General features: G+C 38.1%; 1 protein-coding gene across 1 annotated transcript in view; it reads right to left on the bottom strand.

The window, feature by feature from the left end:
- The window catches only part of srrm4 (serine/arginine repetitive matrix 4), a 73,018-nt gene that overhangs the window by 20,014 nt on the left and 36,899 nt on the right, over nt 1-16,105 (bottom strand). Inside the window, exons 2-6 of the mRNA XM_018090614.2 lie at nt 10,781-10,909; nt 6,638-6,718; nt 5,875-5,946; nt 5,132-5,158; nt 3,275-3,325 (exon numbers count right to left, since the gene is read on the bottom strand). Coding sequence (XP_017946103.2) covers nt 3,275-3,325; nt 5,132-5,158; nt 5,875-5,946; nt 6,638-6,718; nt 10,781-10,909 — 360 coding nt within the window. The remainder of the gene's footprint in view (nt 1-3,274; nt 3,326-5,131; nt 5,159-5,874; nt 5,947-6,637; nt 6,719-10,780; nt 10,910-16,105) is intronic.

Genomic DNA, 16,105 nt, shown 5'->3' with positions numbered 1-16,105 from the left:
GTTTAGAAGAAGGGAGGTTCCGTTCAAATATTCGGAAAGGATTTTTTTACAGTGAGAGCTGTGAAGTTCTGGAATTCCCTCCCCGAATCAGTCGTGCTGGCTGATACATTATATAGCTTTAAGAAGGGGCTGGATGGATTCTTAGCAAGTGAGGGAATACAGGGTTATGGGAGATAGCTCTTAGTACAAGTGAGGGAATACAGGGTTATGGGAGATAGCTCTCAGTACAAGTGAGGGAATACAGGGTTATGGGAGATAGCTCTCAGTACAAGTGAGGGAATACAGGGTTATGGGAGATAGCTCTTAGTACAAGTGAGGGAATACAGGGGTAGGGGAGATAGCTCTCAGTACAAGTGAGGGAATACAGGGGTAGGGGAGATAGCTCTCAGTACAAGTGAGGGAATACAGGGGTAGGGGAGATAGCTCTCAGTACAAGTGAGGGAATACAGGGGTATGGGAGATAGCTCTCCGTACAAGTGAGGGAATACAGGGTTATGGGAGATAGCTCTCAGTACAAGTGAGGGAATACAGGGTTATGGGAGATAGCTCTCAGTACAAGTGAGGGAATACAGGGGTATGGGAGATAGCTCTCAGTACAAGTGAGGGAATACAGGGTTATGGGAGATAGCTCTCAGTACAAGTGAGGGAATACAGGGTTATGGGAGATAGCTCTCAGTACAAGTGAGGGAATACAGGGGTATGGGAGATAGCTCTCCGTACAAGTGAGGGAATACAGGGTTATGGGAGATAGCTCTCAGTACAAGTGAGGGAATACAGGGTTATGGGAGATAGCTCTCAGTACAAGTGAGGGAATACAGGGGTATGGGAGATAGCTCTCCGTACAAGTGAGGGAATACAGGGTTATGGGAGATAGCTCTCAGTACAAGTGAGGGAATACAGGGGTATGGGAGATAGCTCTCAGTACAAGTGAGGGAATACAGGGGTATGGGAGATAGCTCTCAGTACAAGTGAGGGAATACAGGGGTAGGGGGGATAGTTCTCAGTACAAGTGAGGGAATACAGGGTTATGGGAGATAGCTCTCAGTACAAGTAAGGGAATACAGGGGTAGGGGAGATAGCTCTCAGTACAAGTGAGGGAATACAGGGTTATGGGAGATAGCTCTCAGTACAAGTGAGGGAATACAGGGTTATGGGAGATAGCTCTCAGTACAAGTGAGGGAATACAGGGTTATGGGAGATAGCTCTCAGTACAAGTAAGGGAATACAGGGGTAGGGGAGATAGCTCTCAGTACAAGTGAGGGAATACAGGGTTATGGGAGATAGCTCTCAGTACAAGTGAGGGAATACAGGGTTATGGGAGATAGCTCTCAGTACAAGTGAGGGAATACAGGGGTATGGGAGATAGCTCTCCGTACAAGTGAGGGAATACAGGGTTATGGGAGATAGCTCTTAGTACAAGTGAGGGAATACAGGGGTAGGGGAGATAGCTCTCAGTACAAGTGAGGGAATACAGGGGTAGGGGAGATAGCTCTCAGTACAAGTGAGGGAATACAGGGGTATGGGAGATAGCTCTCAGTACAAGTGAGGGAATACAGGGGTAGGGGAGATAGCTCTCAGTACAAGTGAGGGAATACAGGGGTAGGGGAGATAGCTCTCAGTACAAGTGAGGGAATACAGGGTTATGGGAGATAGCTCTTAGTACAAGTTGATCCAGGGACTGGTCCGACATCTTGGAGTCAGGAAGGAATTTTTTCCCCTCTGCGGCAAATTAGAGAGGCTTCAGATGGGGTTTTTTGCCTTCCTCTGGATCAACTAGAAGTTAGGCAGGTTATATATAGGAAATCATTTGTAAAAATTAGAAATAGAGTCTATGGATGTGATCTCCCTTCCTTAATTCAGAACTTTCTGTATAACGGTTCCTATACCTGCTTGATTTTTGAGAATTTTTATTCCATTTACTTCTTTTTTGCTCCAAATTTATATTTCAGACTTAAAGTACCAGTAAAACAGAGAAAGAAACACACATACAGTTAAACTGAATGACTTGCATTAACAGGTCGATTATGCTTAAAAAAATATTTTCTTTAGAGTCAAAACAATTTTTTTACTGCATGGTAATGGCAGAAAAATTTGTATCAGTTGTATAAAGCGAAGCCTGCTCACGGTCACAGTCTGAGTGCTTCTGTATTCTTACTGACCTATTCCTAATGCCTACGCATGTCTATGTCAAAGTCAAAGTGCTTTTAGGCAAAATATTATTTCATTTCAAGCAATAATAAGTTTTCATAACTGCCAAAGAAATGTATTAGACATATTAATGCATATAGGCATGAGAGGATTTTTTAGGGGGCACATTTACTAAAATGCTAACATCTCAAATGTTTTTAGTTTTAAAAATTTGAATAAACTAATTTCCACAAATGTCTGAAATTTACTTTTACGTGCAAGAAAAAGTCGCAGAAAAGTTGAGAAACTTTTTGTCAAATTGTTACACCGAAACCTCTACTTTTTCGAATTATCGCCCCCAAAAAACAGCGTAGAAAATCCAAAAACTATAACATTTCGAAGCAAAAGAAGGATCCTCCAGGGAAGGGAAGGGACATCTGCCATTGACCTCTACATGATCTCTGCAGGTTTTAACTGGGGTATTGTCGGTTTCAGATTTTTAGCAATTTTTGACACAAAGTAGATTTCGCAAAATATTTGAATCGGAAAAAAAAATAATCTGTCCATTTGTAAATGGCCCCCTTGGTATTAGGCTTCCTTTAATAATATTGGGAAACTCAAACTCAGCTGTTTTATGTACCCTTTTTCAGGGGATGCAATATTCAGCAAACCATCAACGCATTACCATGACATATAAAATGCATGGACTCAAGGGACAAAATAAAAAACATGACCCAATAAATCACTGGTAAGACCACAACATAATTAAGCTTCATCTCCTAAGATGGATGTTACTGAGATGAAAAAGGTGCAGCAATGAGCACTTCCCATAATTAATAAGTAAGAAATGCAGCTCAAAATTGTTTTTGGTTTCTCTGGAGAAGATGTGCTTATGGGTTCAAATGGTTACACATTACATACAGGTTAGTGATCAACACAGCAACGTCTCAGGGGGCCTATTTGCTTAGAAATGTACAAAGAACAAAATATTATAGAAAAATATGTGGGAGCAGTACAAGTATATCTAAGGCAACTAGGTTGAGGTGACGATATCTCTTCATTTCACTAGAACAAATGTCATAAATTGCCATTGTTGTTGAGATTTTTTTCTCCATGAAAATAAAAAGTATAATGCATTACTACTTACTGCTTTTTGTTCTTTTTTTCTTGTCTTCTTTTTCTTTTTGGACTGGATGAGCTAAAGAAATGAATGCCGTATAATTATTTGTTATGGAGCAGCTACAAGATACAGGGTAAAGATCTGGAATGCAGGTAAATTAAATAGATTTCAGGAATTTAAAAAAATGTGTTTTTTGTTCTTGGGTTGATATGTTTAAATATATCTGTGGAGTTAAATTATGGGCCAGATTCAATATGTAGGTTCAATATTCAATATATATACATTCAATATGCAGATTCAGTATTCAGATGTATATGGGGAATTTCAAATTTGTATTAGGAGATTGTGTTTTCTTTTCTTTTTGTTAAAAATTAAATCAAGCCAAATATGACCCTTGTAATTGGAATAAACCTATATACACAGGTATGGGAACTGTTATCCAGAATGCTTGGGACCTGGGGTTTTCCCAAAAAGGGGTCTTTCTGTAGTTTGGATCATCATTATATTACATTAATTATATCTTTAGATCAAATACAAGGTACTGTTTTATGGTTACAGAAAAAAAGGGAATCATTTTTAATAATGCAGATTATTTAATTTAAAGTGCAGTCTATGGGAGATGGCCTTCCCTTTATTCTGAGCTTTCTGGATAATGGATCCCATATCCACATTCAGTATACTATATCTAAACTGCAAATCATACTTCATGTTAGATTCCATTTAAACAGACTACTATGTCATAGCTGATTCTGTACATATAGGGGCACATTTATTAATCCACAAACGTCCGAAAAGCGTCCGAATGTGTTTTTTCCGTAATGATCGGTATTTTGCGATTTTTACGTCGCCGTCACAACTTTTTCGCAAATTGTCGCAACTTTTTCGCCGCTGCCGAGAAAAAATCTGATTGGTTTTTCCGCCGTTTACAATTGCTCAATACGGAAACATCGCGACGGCGCTGAAAAAAGTCGTGCAAAATACGATAAAGTCGTGATGGCAAAGAAAAAATCGAGCAAAATACGGAAAAAACGCGACGGCAACGAAAAAGTCGCACAATTTTCGTTTCCAATCCGATTTTTTTCCCATTCGGGATTTGGATTCGTGGATTAGTAAATAATATTGCTGCTTATCTTGGCTGAGATTTAACTCCACAGGTAAAGAGATAGTATCATCAGTTTTTATGAGGCGATATTGAATGCAAATATGGACAGTATTTCCTCCAGGGCAAATGTTATGGAATCTTCCTCATAATGATCTGAGCACGTACTAAGTGATGGAACTATTTACATAACAGCAAATCAAGGAATCATAACTCCTAATTAAAATATGTAATATTTCCATTCTAAAACACAATAGAATGTGATTGCAGTGACGTGACTGGCTAGCTGAACATAAGGAACACTCCAATGCAGAGGCAATTTTCTAACTATTATTCACGGTGCTACCATACAACAATACCAGCGTTGGGTGTTGATAGCCTCTGTACTATGCACAGTTCCGCATACCCCCTTATGTAATAAAAGGCACTAAGTTTGCCAAGGAGCAGTAAACGATAGCAAACAATAAGATGTTTGCTTTTAAATAGGTGACCAGTAAATTGTACCTGGTGATTGGTTGCTATGGGTTACTGCTCCTGGGCAAACTTAGTGCATTTTATTACATAACCTACGAGGTCCTTCTTGGATTGTGAGCTGGACACTTTTTAACACCAATGGAAGCTGACTTCACAGCTAGATCATTTTATTAGCTGGATCATGCTGTATTTGGTCTTTTATTCTACAGTATGAGTATTCTACAGTATAAGATATGTTTTTCTAGAGGAACTGTGGACTGTAATAACAGAATTGAAATACCAAATATGTGTTTTTTAGAATCTTTTCTTACCCATGTCTTCTTTTTTTGGAGGAAGACCTAAAGAAATGATAAAACATCCAATTATTTTTTTTTAAGAAACTGCCAAATGCATTCATTTACTGTACACAACTAAAGACTTGAGGGCAAAATTGAATATGCGCACCAATGTTCTATACAAATATGGGACCTGTAATCCAGAATGTTTAGGACTTTTCCAGATAAGGGGTCTTTCCACAGTTTGGATCACCAAGCCTACTAAAAAATAATTTAAACATTAAATAAACCCAATAGGATTGTTTTGCCTCTGATAAGGATTAATTCTATCTTAGTTGGGATCAAGTACAATGGGCTGTTTTATTATTACAGAGAAAAAGAAAATCATTTTTAAATTAAAATGAAGTCTATAGGAGATGACCTTCCCATAAGGAGCTTTCTGGAAAACAGGTTTCTGGATAAATCCATACCTGTACCTAAATCTGAACAACACAGTTTTAAATACTGCACTTCTGTCTGAAATAGTTGGTAACTTTACTTCAAAGGGTTTTTCCAATAGAAATATTCATGAAAAATATAATTAATATGTGTTGCGATAGTCCCTTTTGTTTAGTTTGATGTTATATCACAATTACTGTAATGCTACAATTTCTTTCTGTTTGGTTGACTGTTATTTATTGAGTCTGTTACCAGAAGTAGATTTCTAGATACACAGAGGATTTTGGGCGCATTATTACCAAATAGGGTTTCTATTTCACTGCCTCATTTGAAGTTCATACCTGTTTCTCTTCCGTTTCTTAGAGCTCTTCTTCTTCTTCTTTTTTACAGGAGAAGGGCTGTACGAGCGAGACCTAGGAAAGACAGTAATACATGGGATTTCTAAGATTTTAATGATTCTGTTTGGTAACCTAAGCCTTTCACAAAGCCAATAAGTACAGTGATTCTATCCTTAACTAAATCTGTACATTCGGAACAAGTGTAACAGCAGTATGTGTGGAAGTTAAGTCTGCATCAAAAGTGAAACAAGAACTTTTTTCATGATTCATACAGCAAAACGGAATGAATGCTGAATGAATAAGGTTTTAATGGTAAACATGGTTATTTGCTTGCAAGCAGTAATTACAACAGACAATTACACAAACATTTTTTATTTTTTTAAAAAGGCATTATTGTTGGGATTTGAATATAGAGACAGCACTGGAAATAGTACATGTTTGCGTAAACAGACATTTGTAGAACAGGTCACTACAGTATAGTATGTTTGGTGTTCACCAGCGAAGTGGACACCATGAACAATGTATGGACATTCTGTTTCACTTATAATGGAAATGCATTCCATTATGTAAATTAAAAAAGAAAAGAAAGGCAAATATATATATATATTGCTCTAGGAACAGTCAAGGCCTGTAGTCTCTTTTTTTCTTTTAATTTTATGGCACCAACAATGCATTTGCTGAGCTCCTTCTACAATTTTAATGGTACTTATTATCTATAAATCACTGAATTTCAAAATTAAGAAGCCCAGCACTCATTTGTACACACCTTTTCCTCTTCTTGCGCTCAGATTTCTTCTTCTTTTTCTTTGCTTTAGGCGGAGGGGAAACGCTAAGATCTTCTGAGTGGCTGGTAATAAAATGCCAAGGTTAGTCAGGTTAATTCGGTTATTTTTTTCAACTATAAGAATGCACTTTTTTGGTCCCTGTTGTATAGAAGCCTATTAACCTGCCAGTATGTTATTAAGAGCATGGGAGGAAACCAGAGTACACAGAGGAAACCCAAGCAAACGTGGCCAGAACAAAATCTTTATGCTTGGCTGGAATTGAACCTAGGATCCCAGCACTGGAAGGCAACACTGCCAACACAACCACTGTCCATCTTTGCTGTATTAATAAGATTAGAAAGAAGGGAGCCACACTAGTGAATATGTCAGAGATCAAGCAGTCCCTATTGCATCTCTTTTCGTTCTGCAGAGCTAGGGCCTAACAACCAAAATATACATCTCTATGTAAATATGCTAAAATAGTAACTTTCTTGGAACATACAGGATTCCTAGCTCAAAACGAATAAATCTGAACCTAATTTTTTGCTCTTTTGGGAACTCCTGTCAACAAAATAAAAATGATGAACCTTAAATCTTAAATTCTATTATAATATAGATTTTTATTAATTGTCATAGGCATCTAATTCTGGTAAATTAAAGATTATTATGAAACCAGTCAGACTATTGCTTCCTTACCTACATCATTAATATCTTTAGTGCAGTGCATCTTTTTGTGCCCTGTGAACTATTTTAGTTGAACTGCAAATATTTCCTTGGCTAAACGCTTGTAAGTAGGTCCTAAAATCTTGTTACCTCTAGAAGGAACCCCAAAATCCTTCTTCGCTCAGCATATTCTTTGTCTGTCATAGTCTGATGGCTGCTGCTGCCACATACCTAATTATTATACAGATATCCTGCCAGCATGAATACAGGTCCCCCTTGTTTATGAATTTATCAACACTGGGCAAATTTGCCCATCGGCAGTAACTCATGCCAACCAATCAAATTGTTTCATTCATTGTTCCTCCTGCAGCTGGCTGGGAAAAGCCTATCACTGATTGTTTTTTTATGGGTTACTGCCCATGGGCAAATTGTTGATGAATGAGCCCCAGCTGGCATCTGAGTCTGAAATATTAACAATTGCCATTAGACATCAGTGTAAACTGAACAGATTATAACATACAGAAAAGTCAGAAATAGGTCTGCCTGCTGCCTTGGTTCCTCACACACAGGCCCCTGTCCTGACTAGAACATCTCTGTAATTGTATCTGGTGAGCCCAGATATTGCTCAGCTCTACTATGAGATGATTTCTGGCAGTATGCTATGTGCCTGGCTTCAGGACAACCTTATTTTTGCACTGTTTGCTTTATAAAAAAAATTGTCTTAAATGTGACCTCAGAATTGTACTCTTCAGAAAAGCTGCCTTTGATTTTGTTTTCAAAAGGCTGCTATAGTGAGAGGATGACAGATTACTCACATAGCAGTGCTAGGACATTCTCCAGTGAATCATGCTCAGAAGTCAGTTCTGCAAAGACTTCAGAGGCTTTTTACAGAAAATGCCTGCATGCTGCGTTGTGGCAACAGTAAAAAAATCTACAGTGATAAGTGTGTGTATGTGTGTGTGTATAAAGAGCCATGAATATCCTGTAAATCATATCCATGCTTAGTGATGTTATCAGTTATAATAGGTGCTTAGATGTAATTCTTGTCACATGACTCACAGAGTCATTATATTAAACTATATTAAGTGTATTAATAAATAATGTACCCCCTGTTGTAAAATATGAGGTTATTAGAAATCGTCCCGGAGTTCCATGACCTGCGTAAAAGAAGTCATAGAACTTCTCGGTGACTTAAGATATCCTTATATTTTACAACGGGGGTACATTATTCAATATGTAAATGCAAGTTAGGACCAGAACATGCCAATTATAACTTAAAGAGACATATACACTATTTGACTCTCCTTGCATATACTTCTGCTTCTTGTGTGTCACTACCTGCCATGCATCATCCCTACTCCCCCTGCTCTCTCTTTCCTACCCCCCCCCCCCCCCAGTGCTGCTCTGGTGTCCTCATGCCCACCTCGTGTCTTACCTGCACTCTTCCCCCAACCTGCCTCTTTCTTACAACCTACATCTCGCCTGTCATCCAAATTTTTCTCACTGCTTGCCTCTGCCCCACCTCCCACCGTCTGCACATACACATCACTCAAATGCCTACCTCTACCCACTTGATTTTTCCTTACTGTCTGACTCTGCCCCGCCTCTTATCCATCTGCACGCACCACTCTCACCCCCCATCAAACGGCACTCATCTACCCCCCCTTAGTTTCCCAGCAGCTAGTGTGCAAAGCCAGGGTACGACAGCTTCTCTGCTTCATGTTCTGTTCCTGCTTACTAGGCTAACTGTTCCATTTTGAGTTCTCTGTGTCTGTCCCCCTGGTGCTGGAAATTGTGCCTCTTAGTCAATAAACTGGCTGATCAGAGGTAGATATTCAAAATAACGTGACCTAAAACAATTCTGCCATATTGGGCTTATTTCATATGTTCTGGAAACAGAAGAAAAGGGTTGTAGAACACAATTAGGGAAGGAAGAAAATGCCCTAAAGAGATACACTTAAGTACAAGGCTGTAGATTATAATGAATAAAGTACCCCCTACTAAACTGTATATAGTTGTTAGAAGTTACCTAAGTTATGTGGCCTGTATAAAAGTACTTGGCAGCCACGTAACTCTTTAGTGACCTCTAATATCTATATTTATCAGCAGGGGGTTCTTTATCCACTATATATTTGTGTGCATCACTGCCTTGCAGTGCTGGGGTCCCCATCCCAAGTCTAACTCCATTGCTTTGCAGTCAGTAGTTGTACAACAATAGTTGTAAAGATTATAATTACAATTAGGAAAAGCTAATGAGTTACAAAAAAATCATTATTTCTTTCTGAGTAGAAGCAATTGCTACCCCTGGTAACCCCTTAGATTCACGAATCACCTCAAGCAGCAATCAGTTTCAAATCCCTGTAGGATTTCATTGCATTAAAATGAATGCAGTGCTTGTTCCTTATGAATCATGTTACTGACAGAATTCTGTGCAGTCTTGCAAGATTTCTATCAACCAGAAACATTGCAGTTTAACTGCTTTCACCCGCTGAACATGTAAAAAAAAATGCACAGCGGGATATAGGGACAAATGAGCAAAATTGTTAAAATTTAATGTTCTCATGGAACGACTCTGGAAAAAGTCACAGAAACTTTCTAAAATGTCAGGAAAGGTTAGTAAATGTGATAACATTTGATCTGTAACATTTGCCAGGATAATATTTATTTCCCTGAAATAGAAAAGTAAAGTCATGTACCTTCCTGCGTTACCAAGACATTTTACTTGCAATGGCAAAGGTCAGCATAAAAATTCTCCATGAACAACTGTATGGCACTTGTGGTGCCTCAAGTAGATGCTGTCACAATGGAAAATTCCAGTCCCTGAGTCCCTCTCATGTCTGGTTTGTAGTGCATTGCAAAGCACTTTGGGTAATTCATCTTCTAAGATAATATTTTCTTTGAGTAAAACAAAATAGTGCACTTACACTAAAAGACCCCAAAAGATTGGCCCAGACATGTTTTGGATTTTAATAATTCTAGCATTCTATTTTATAAGGACCATCTTTGTACTCAATAATGAAAAGAAAAATCCACACTATTTCACTTTCAGTATATTAGCTTAGAATAGATTATTAAAGCTGCAGTTCTATAGCTAACAAATACAACTAGGGTTACAAGGTGACTGAAGCTGTACTTTCAGTCTGTTCTCTCGCTGTACGCTGCTCTCTCTGATATGCCGCATCTACTGGGAGCACTGCTGTCTTTTAACCGATCAATGTGCCGAAAGCTTTCATGTACAGTACAAAAGCTATCATTTGTTTCAAGTGAATGGAGGACCCAAACAGCATGTTTCCTGCAGCAACCGTGGCTTCCAGTTAAGAGCACTAAGAGCAACATATTGTTCAGAAGACAGAATGTACAGCTACAGGCATTACTGTGTGAGCATGATAATAGTAGTCTAGGGGTTACTGCAGGCTGCAATGGCAGCTAGTCAGCTCTTCTGGTTCCAGGTCAGTATTCACAGTATCTGTACTGCTCCGTACCTGTGTGCACGCTGTGGTGTGTGCTGTCTTCCAAACCTCTCTTTTCCACCATAGCTGGCCAAACTTCCATTCTGCTCTTCAAACTTGTTCTCTTTCTCTGGACAGGGTATGTAGCTGGAGGTATCATTGCTGTAACAAACAGACACAGAGAATTAGAGGCACGGATTTCTGATATGCTGTAAAGCATTCTGAAAATGAAAGGATGCAACAAAATACTGCTTAATGCTTAATGGATCAGTATATGGTCTGCACTAAGCATTACCTTGTGCCCCACTCTAAAAACATCTTAACTGTGATAAGTATGTTAATGGCCTCTCCTGTATTATGCTCTTTGTAATATACGGCATCTTAATAATGAAAAGAACAAGTAGAACATACTTTTAATAGAAACTTTAGGCAGTCATAGCTGTGCTGCCAGTGTCTTTGGTCCATTAGGGAGGAGTGTGTAATACAGGAAGGTACTGTACAACTATGAGAAAGAACTGACTCTAAAGGTTATAAGTGTAATTTAAGACCATCTTCTTTCTATATTTCAAATTTTAAAATAACAAATAGTGAAAAGAAATATGTGAGAAGGTCTATGAAAGCATGCCAATGAAAAAGTAGCAGTCAGTTTGAAAGCAAAAATCCGATTGGTTCATGTGAGTAAGTAGCTCTTGAGCACCCCTTGCATCACCTCAACCCAGTGTTATTTACTGGGCTTGTTTTGCCCATAAGTAGGTATATATTGCTCACTTGTCATCATTGAATGCTTTCCATATGTAAAGTTAAAATACTGAAAGCTACTTATTAAACCTATAAATAATAAATATTATAAGCGAATGAAAGATTCTGTCTCTCTGTGTGTAAATACAGCTTTATGGAGTAGTCAGTAATCCCATACAATTAGTGACTATAAGCAGTGAAATACAGCTAAGACACAGTACAAAGGCTAATGAGAAGCCTTCTCGACAGGACAGTGCATCTAAGGCAATTAAGAGAGTTTAGAAGAATGGGTATATGAGACAGAATATAATGAGAGGTTTGGAAAGTGCATCAGCAATCCTCAGTTTTAAAGAAAACATGGTATTTGCTTGGTACCAAAGAGTGTATGGTCTGGCCCGAGTGCCCCCGGAATGCAACAGGTCTCTCTAGCAGCATATTGATAATTGTCTCACATGTGAGTGCAAGAGACATAATGAGCTCTGTATAATGAGCTCCACGCTGGCAGGAAGCTTGGGCATAACAGGGGGTACACATTATGTAGGAGCATTAACTGAGAGTAGGAGTAGTAGGGCCTATTTATCGTGCTGTGTAAAATGATTTCCTCAGGAAAAAATGGTGTAAAAAGGCATGTAAAATAAATGACATATTTATATAGCTGTGTATTTTTCTTTATAGGTGATTTCATGCCGTCCCTGAAAGTCCCTTCAATCATCCATTAAAAAGAACTAGTCACGGACCATATTTATAAATGTGTGTATTTTCTCTTACACCAACCAAATGCCATAATAGAATCTCAGACCTCACTTACTCTTTCAGGGGGAAGATAATTTTGCCTTAAAATGTGGCATTGGCGAACGCTGCTTTATAAACATGATTTTTGCAATTGCACTGCTTTTTACACCAGGATTTTACAGACTTTGAAGACTTTGCATACGACTGAAATGAATACAGGTATGGAATCTGTTATACAGAATACTCAGGACATCGAGTTTTCTGGATACGGGATCTTTCTGTAATTTGGATCACCATACTTTAATTCCATCAAAATAATTTAAACATTAAAAAAACCCAATAGGACTGTTTTGCCTCTGAAAAGGATTAATTATAACTTAGTTGGGATTAAGTGCAAGGTACTGTTTTATTATTACAGAGATTATTTTATTAAAATGGAGTCTATGGGAGACAGCCTATCTGTAATTTAAGCTTTCTGGAAAACGGGTTTCTGGATATGGGACCCATACCTGTACACAGCATTGACATTCTGGATTTACGAAGCTATGCTTGGTGTTCAGATCTGTGGGTACCACCAATCATCACCATTATATTATGCAGCTTAATAAATAGGCCCCTAGGTAAACCCATATACTCTTACAGATTCCTTATAGAGTCTGGGAGACATTAGTAGCTTGGTACATATGTACAGACCTGTATGACAGAAAGTTGACTGGCAAATTTGGCAACATAAATTGGTAACCAAACTGGCTACTAAAGATTCTAATGTAAATATTTTACAGTCCATTAATGCATTCAGCCAATGAACATATTGCAGTCAGCAGCTGAAAGGAGTAGCACTCTTCTCCCATCAGAATCTGCAGGAACGCACAGGCTGAACACTAGTCCAGACCTTGTTTAACCTGAATAGACTTGCTTTAATACAAAAAAGTAAAATAAAGTATCTTTTCCTAAAAAAAAAAAAACTCTAGACAAAACATTTTCAATATTTAATCCACAGATTCTTTCAGGCGTACAATATCACAGATTCTTCTTGCATGCAAAGACATCCTCCTATTGCCGGCATCACTAGTAAGGGTTGCACAGAGAGGCCATTTGAAAATGACTTTAGTAAATGTATATTTGAGCCGTTAGTAAGTCAGTGAACATATAATTACTTTGCAGGGATCCTTCACTGGGTAATTGACATTGAAGTGGTCACAATACAGTTGGCTAATTTCAGATCTGCAATATACTGAAGTGGCAATTACAAACCATGCTATTGAGCCAGTGACTTCAAAAAAAGAAAAGTCCAGCAATGTAATACTTTTCTAAGAATACGGTATGGTTACAAAAGTAGAGATTGAGTTTAAAGGCTCGGTGCAAGGAGCACTCTGTTATGCAGAAATCAGGATTTATCAGGAAGCCTGGAGAAATGTCATTATGTGCCTGGAATTTTAGCAGCTGCCACGGAGGAGATCTGTTTCCCTCTGTCTTTATTAACGGGCAGCTTTCTGTCTGGCACCCTTTGATGTTGCTTTCCTACACACCAACACAATGATAAACAGCGTCTGCTTCTCTTTTATGCACCAGCCAAAAGACCAGAAGAAAGCACAATTTATTTTCTTTTTTAGTCATTTTGTCTTACACTTGTTACACATGCAAATCTGACTTAGACATTGTACCAAGGCTTCTCTGCTTCATTCTTTAACTGCTTGTTCTTCCAGTGTTTTTATTACAAACATCTTAGAACTTGTACATATGGTAATTCCCTTCCTTCTACTATATGTTGGTAAAGGTAATGGCTACTAAAATAGGAAGATACTAAAGCAACTAAATACTGCATTGCCGGTGAACACAGGAGCATTTGAGGCTGCTACATTTTCCCCTGTGGCCCTTCACATTTTGCAGAGGTAGCATACATCCTGTAAATTCAGTATATTTTTTTTCCAATTGTGCAACACTGAAGCTGAAAAACTGGAAAAACACAGAAGACCTATTTCAAAAATGTATTTTTAAATAGGTTTTTAAAAAAAATAGTATTTCCTTAAATGCTTTCATGTAGTAAATGCAGTGGTGGGGTTTCAACCCCTAATGATTTACTGGCAGCTTTGCACTTATATAGGACTTCTAATTTAAGCAGAACGTGTCAGTGCAAGAGGTTAAAGGAAATTGTATTGTCCAAGGTCAGAAGGAGGTGATATATAAATCAGTACAACCTTCTCTCAGTCACAGCACAGGACCTGACTCAGTGAGTCAGTTTATATCCCCTGTGAGAAAGAGATACAGTAGGGTAAATGGGGAAGCATTGCCCCAAAATGCTGTATAAACATACATGCAACTCCACCTCCCAGAACCTGTTCAGCTGCAGACCCTTAAGCTGACAATCTGTGATTTATAACTGTACATCAGCTTTTCTCTCTATCCTTATGCAACAGTACCCATTTATATAGTAGGCCAGCAGCATGTAAATAAATAATACTTCCCTAGGTTCTACATCAGGTCCCTTGATTGATTGATTGATTGATTGAGTTATGCCTGTTTTACAGTGGTGACATCCAAAGCTGGGGGTAATTACACAACAGGGAGGCACATTGCGTTAATTATGTCTGTTACCCACGGCACATGAATAAATAATAATCAATAATCAACATTTCTTTTCTAGCAGACAAGCTACTTCTTCTCCTATACATGTACAAGTATCCCTAAAATTATTATTCTGTAACCTCCATTGTGTTTATTGTGTTTTATAGTGTTTTGTCACACTGTAAATCACTGTTCAATTGCATAAATTATGTCCTGGAAATTGTATTGTTTCATTCTTACAGATATTATATCACTCATGTTATCAGTAATAAAAACCAACTGAGAAAGGGATATTGAGAACAATGACCTGTAGGAAAGTACAGTGTGAAGAGCCTTAGGAAGATTTGTGCACATATGGCCACCTTAATACCAAATGTAAAGACTGTGTGTATACAATGATAATTAGGAACAATTTCTCATCTTACTGCCCAACCATCTGGACACATATAGCATGTTGGGAGGTTGGCAATATTGATGGGCCAAGTCTGCTGATTCCCTTCTCAGTGGGTAGATGTGGCATTCACGCATGCAGCTGCCAGTGGCCCAAATAATCATAGCAATTCTATGTAAGCGGCAGTGGGAACATACTGAAAAGTCAGCCTTTGTATGGCCAATATAATACATCATCACAACTGATCTTTTTGTCATTATTTATAATGGAAAAATAAAGGCAAACAAAGTGACTTGATTGGTGCTTTCTATTTAAAATGATACATTTAATGTAAGGTGAATTTACTCATTAATATAAATATGTGTTGAGAAATGATTGTATGAGGTCTGACTGAATTACCATTCCAAAGGGGGGGGGGGCGACCTTTCATTTCCTCAGCCTTTAACCCAGTAAACAAATATAGCGCACTTCATGAATCAGTTCTGACAAAGCTTTGTTCCTTTTCCTGAATTTGCCCACAAACAGAGTGCCGCTTTCAACTGTGGTTGACTTTTGAATTATTTAATATAATGATTTTCTGCATGATTTGCCAGGAAAGACTTCATTATATCTACAGATTGGCTCGAGCATGAAAGATCTGACCATTAAATAAACATAACACTTAGCATTTTCATTTGCACAGTTGCTTCCTTTTTTTTTTAACTTTAAACTTTTTTCAACAAACTCTTTGGGAATTTAACAGTTTTAAATACCTATGCCTCCTTTTGTAAAAAATGCTCCGTACAGATGGCATGATCAGCCATGAATATAAATGAAACTGCCATTTGCTTTCTGTAGGTTCCACCGACATTTTAACTGTATAGCCTAGAAAGAATTGTCAGTCCCTAAACCCACAACAATAAAGGACCCCTTTTTTAAATGTACCCAAGTAT

This window comes from Xenopus tropicalis, chromosome 1 (genome assembly GCF_000004195.4).
Source record: "Xenopus tropicalis strain Nigerian chromosome 1, UCB_Xtro_10.0, whole genome shotgun sequence".
NCBI lineage: Eukaryota > Metazoa > Chordata > Amphibia > Anura > Pipidae > Xenopus > Xenopus tropicalis.
The sequence above is the reverse complement of the archived record's forward strand: the minus strand, read 5'-3'. Positions and strand labels throughout refer to the sequence as shown.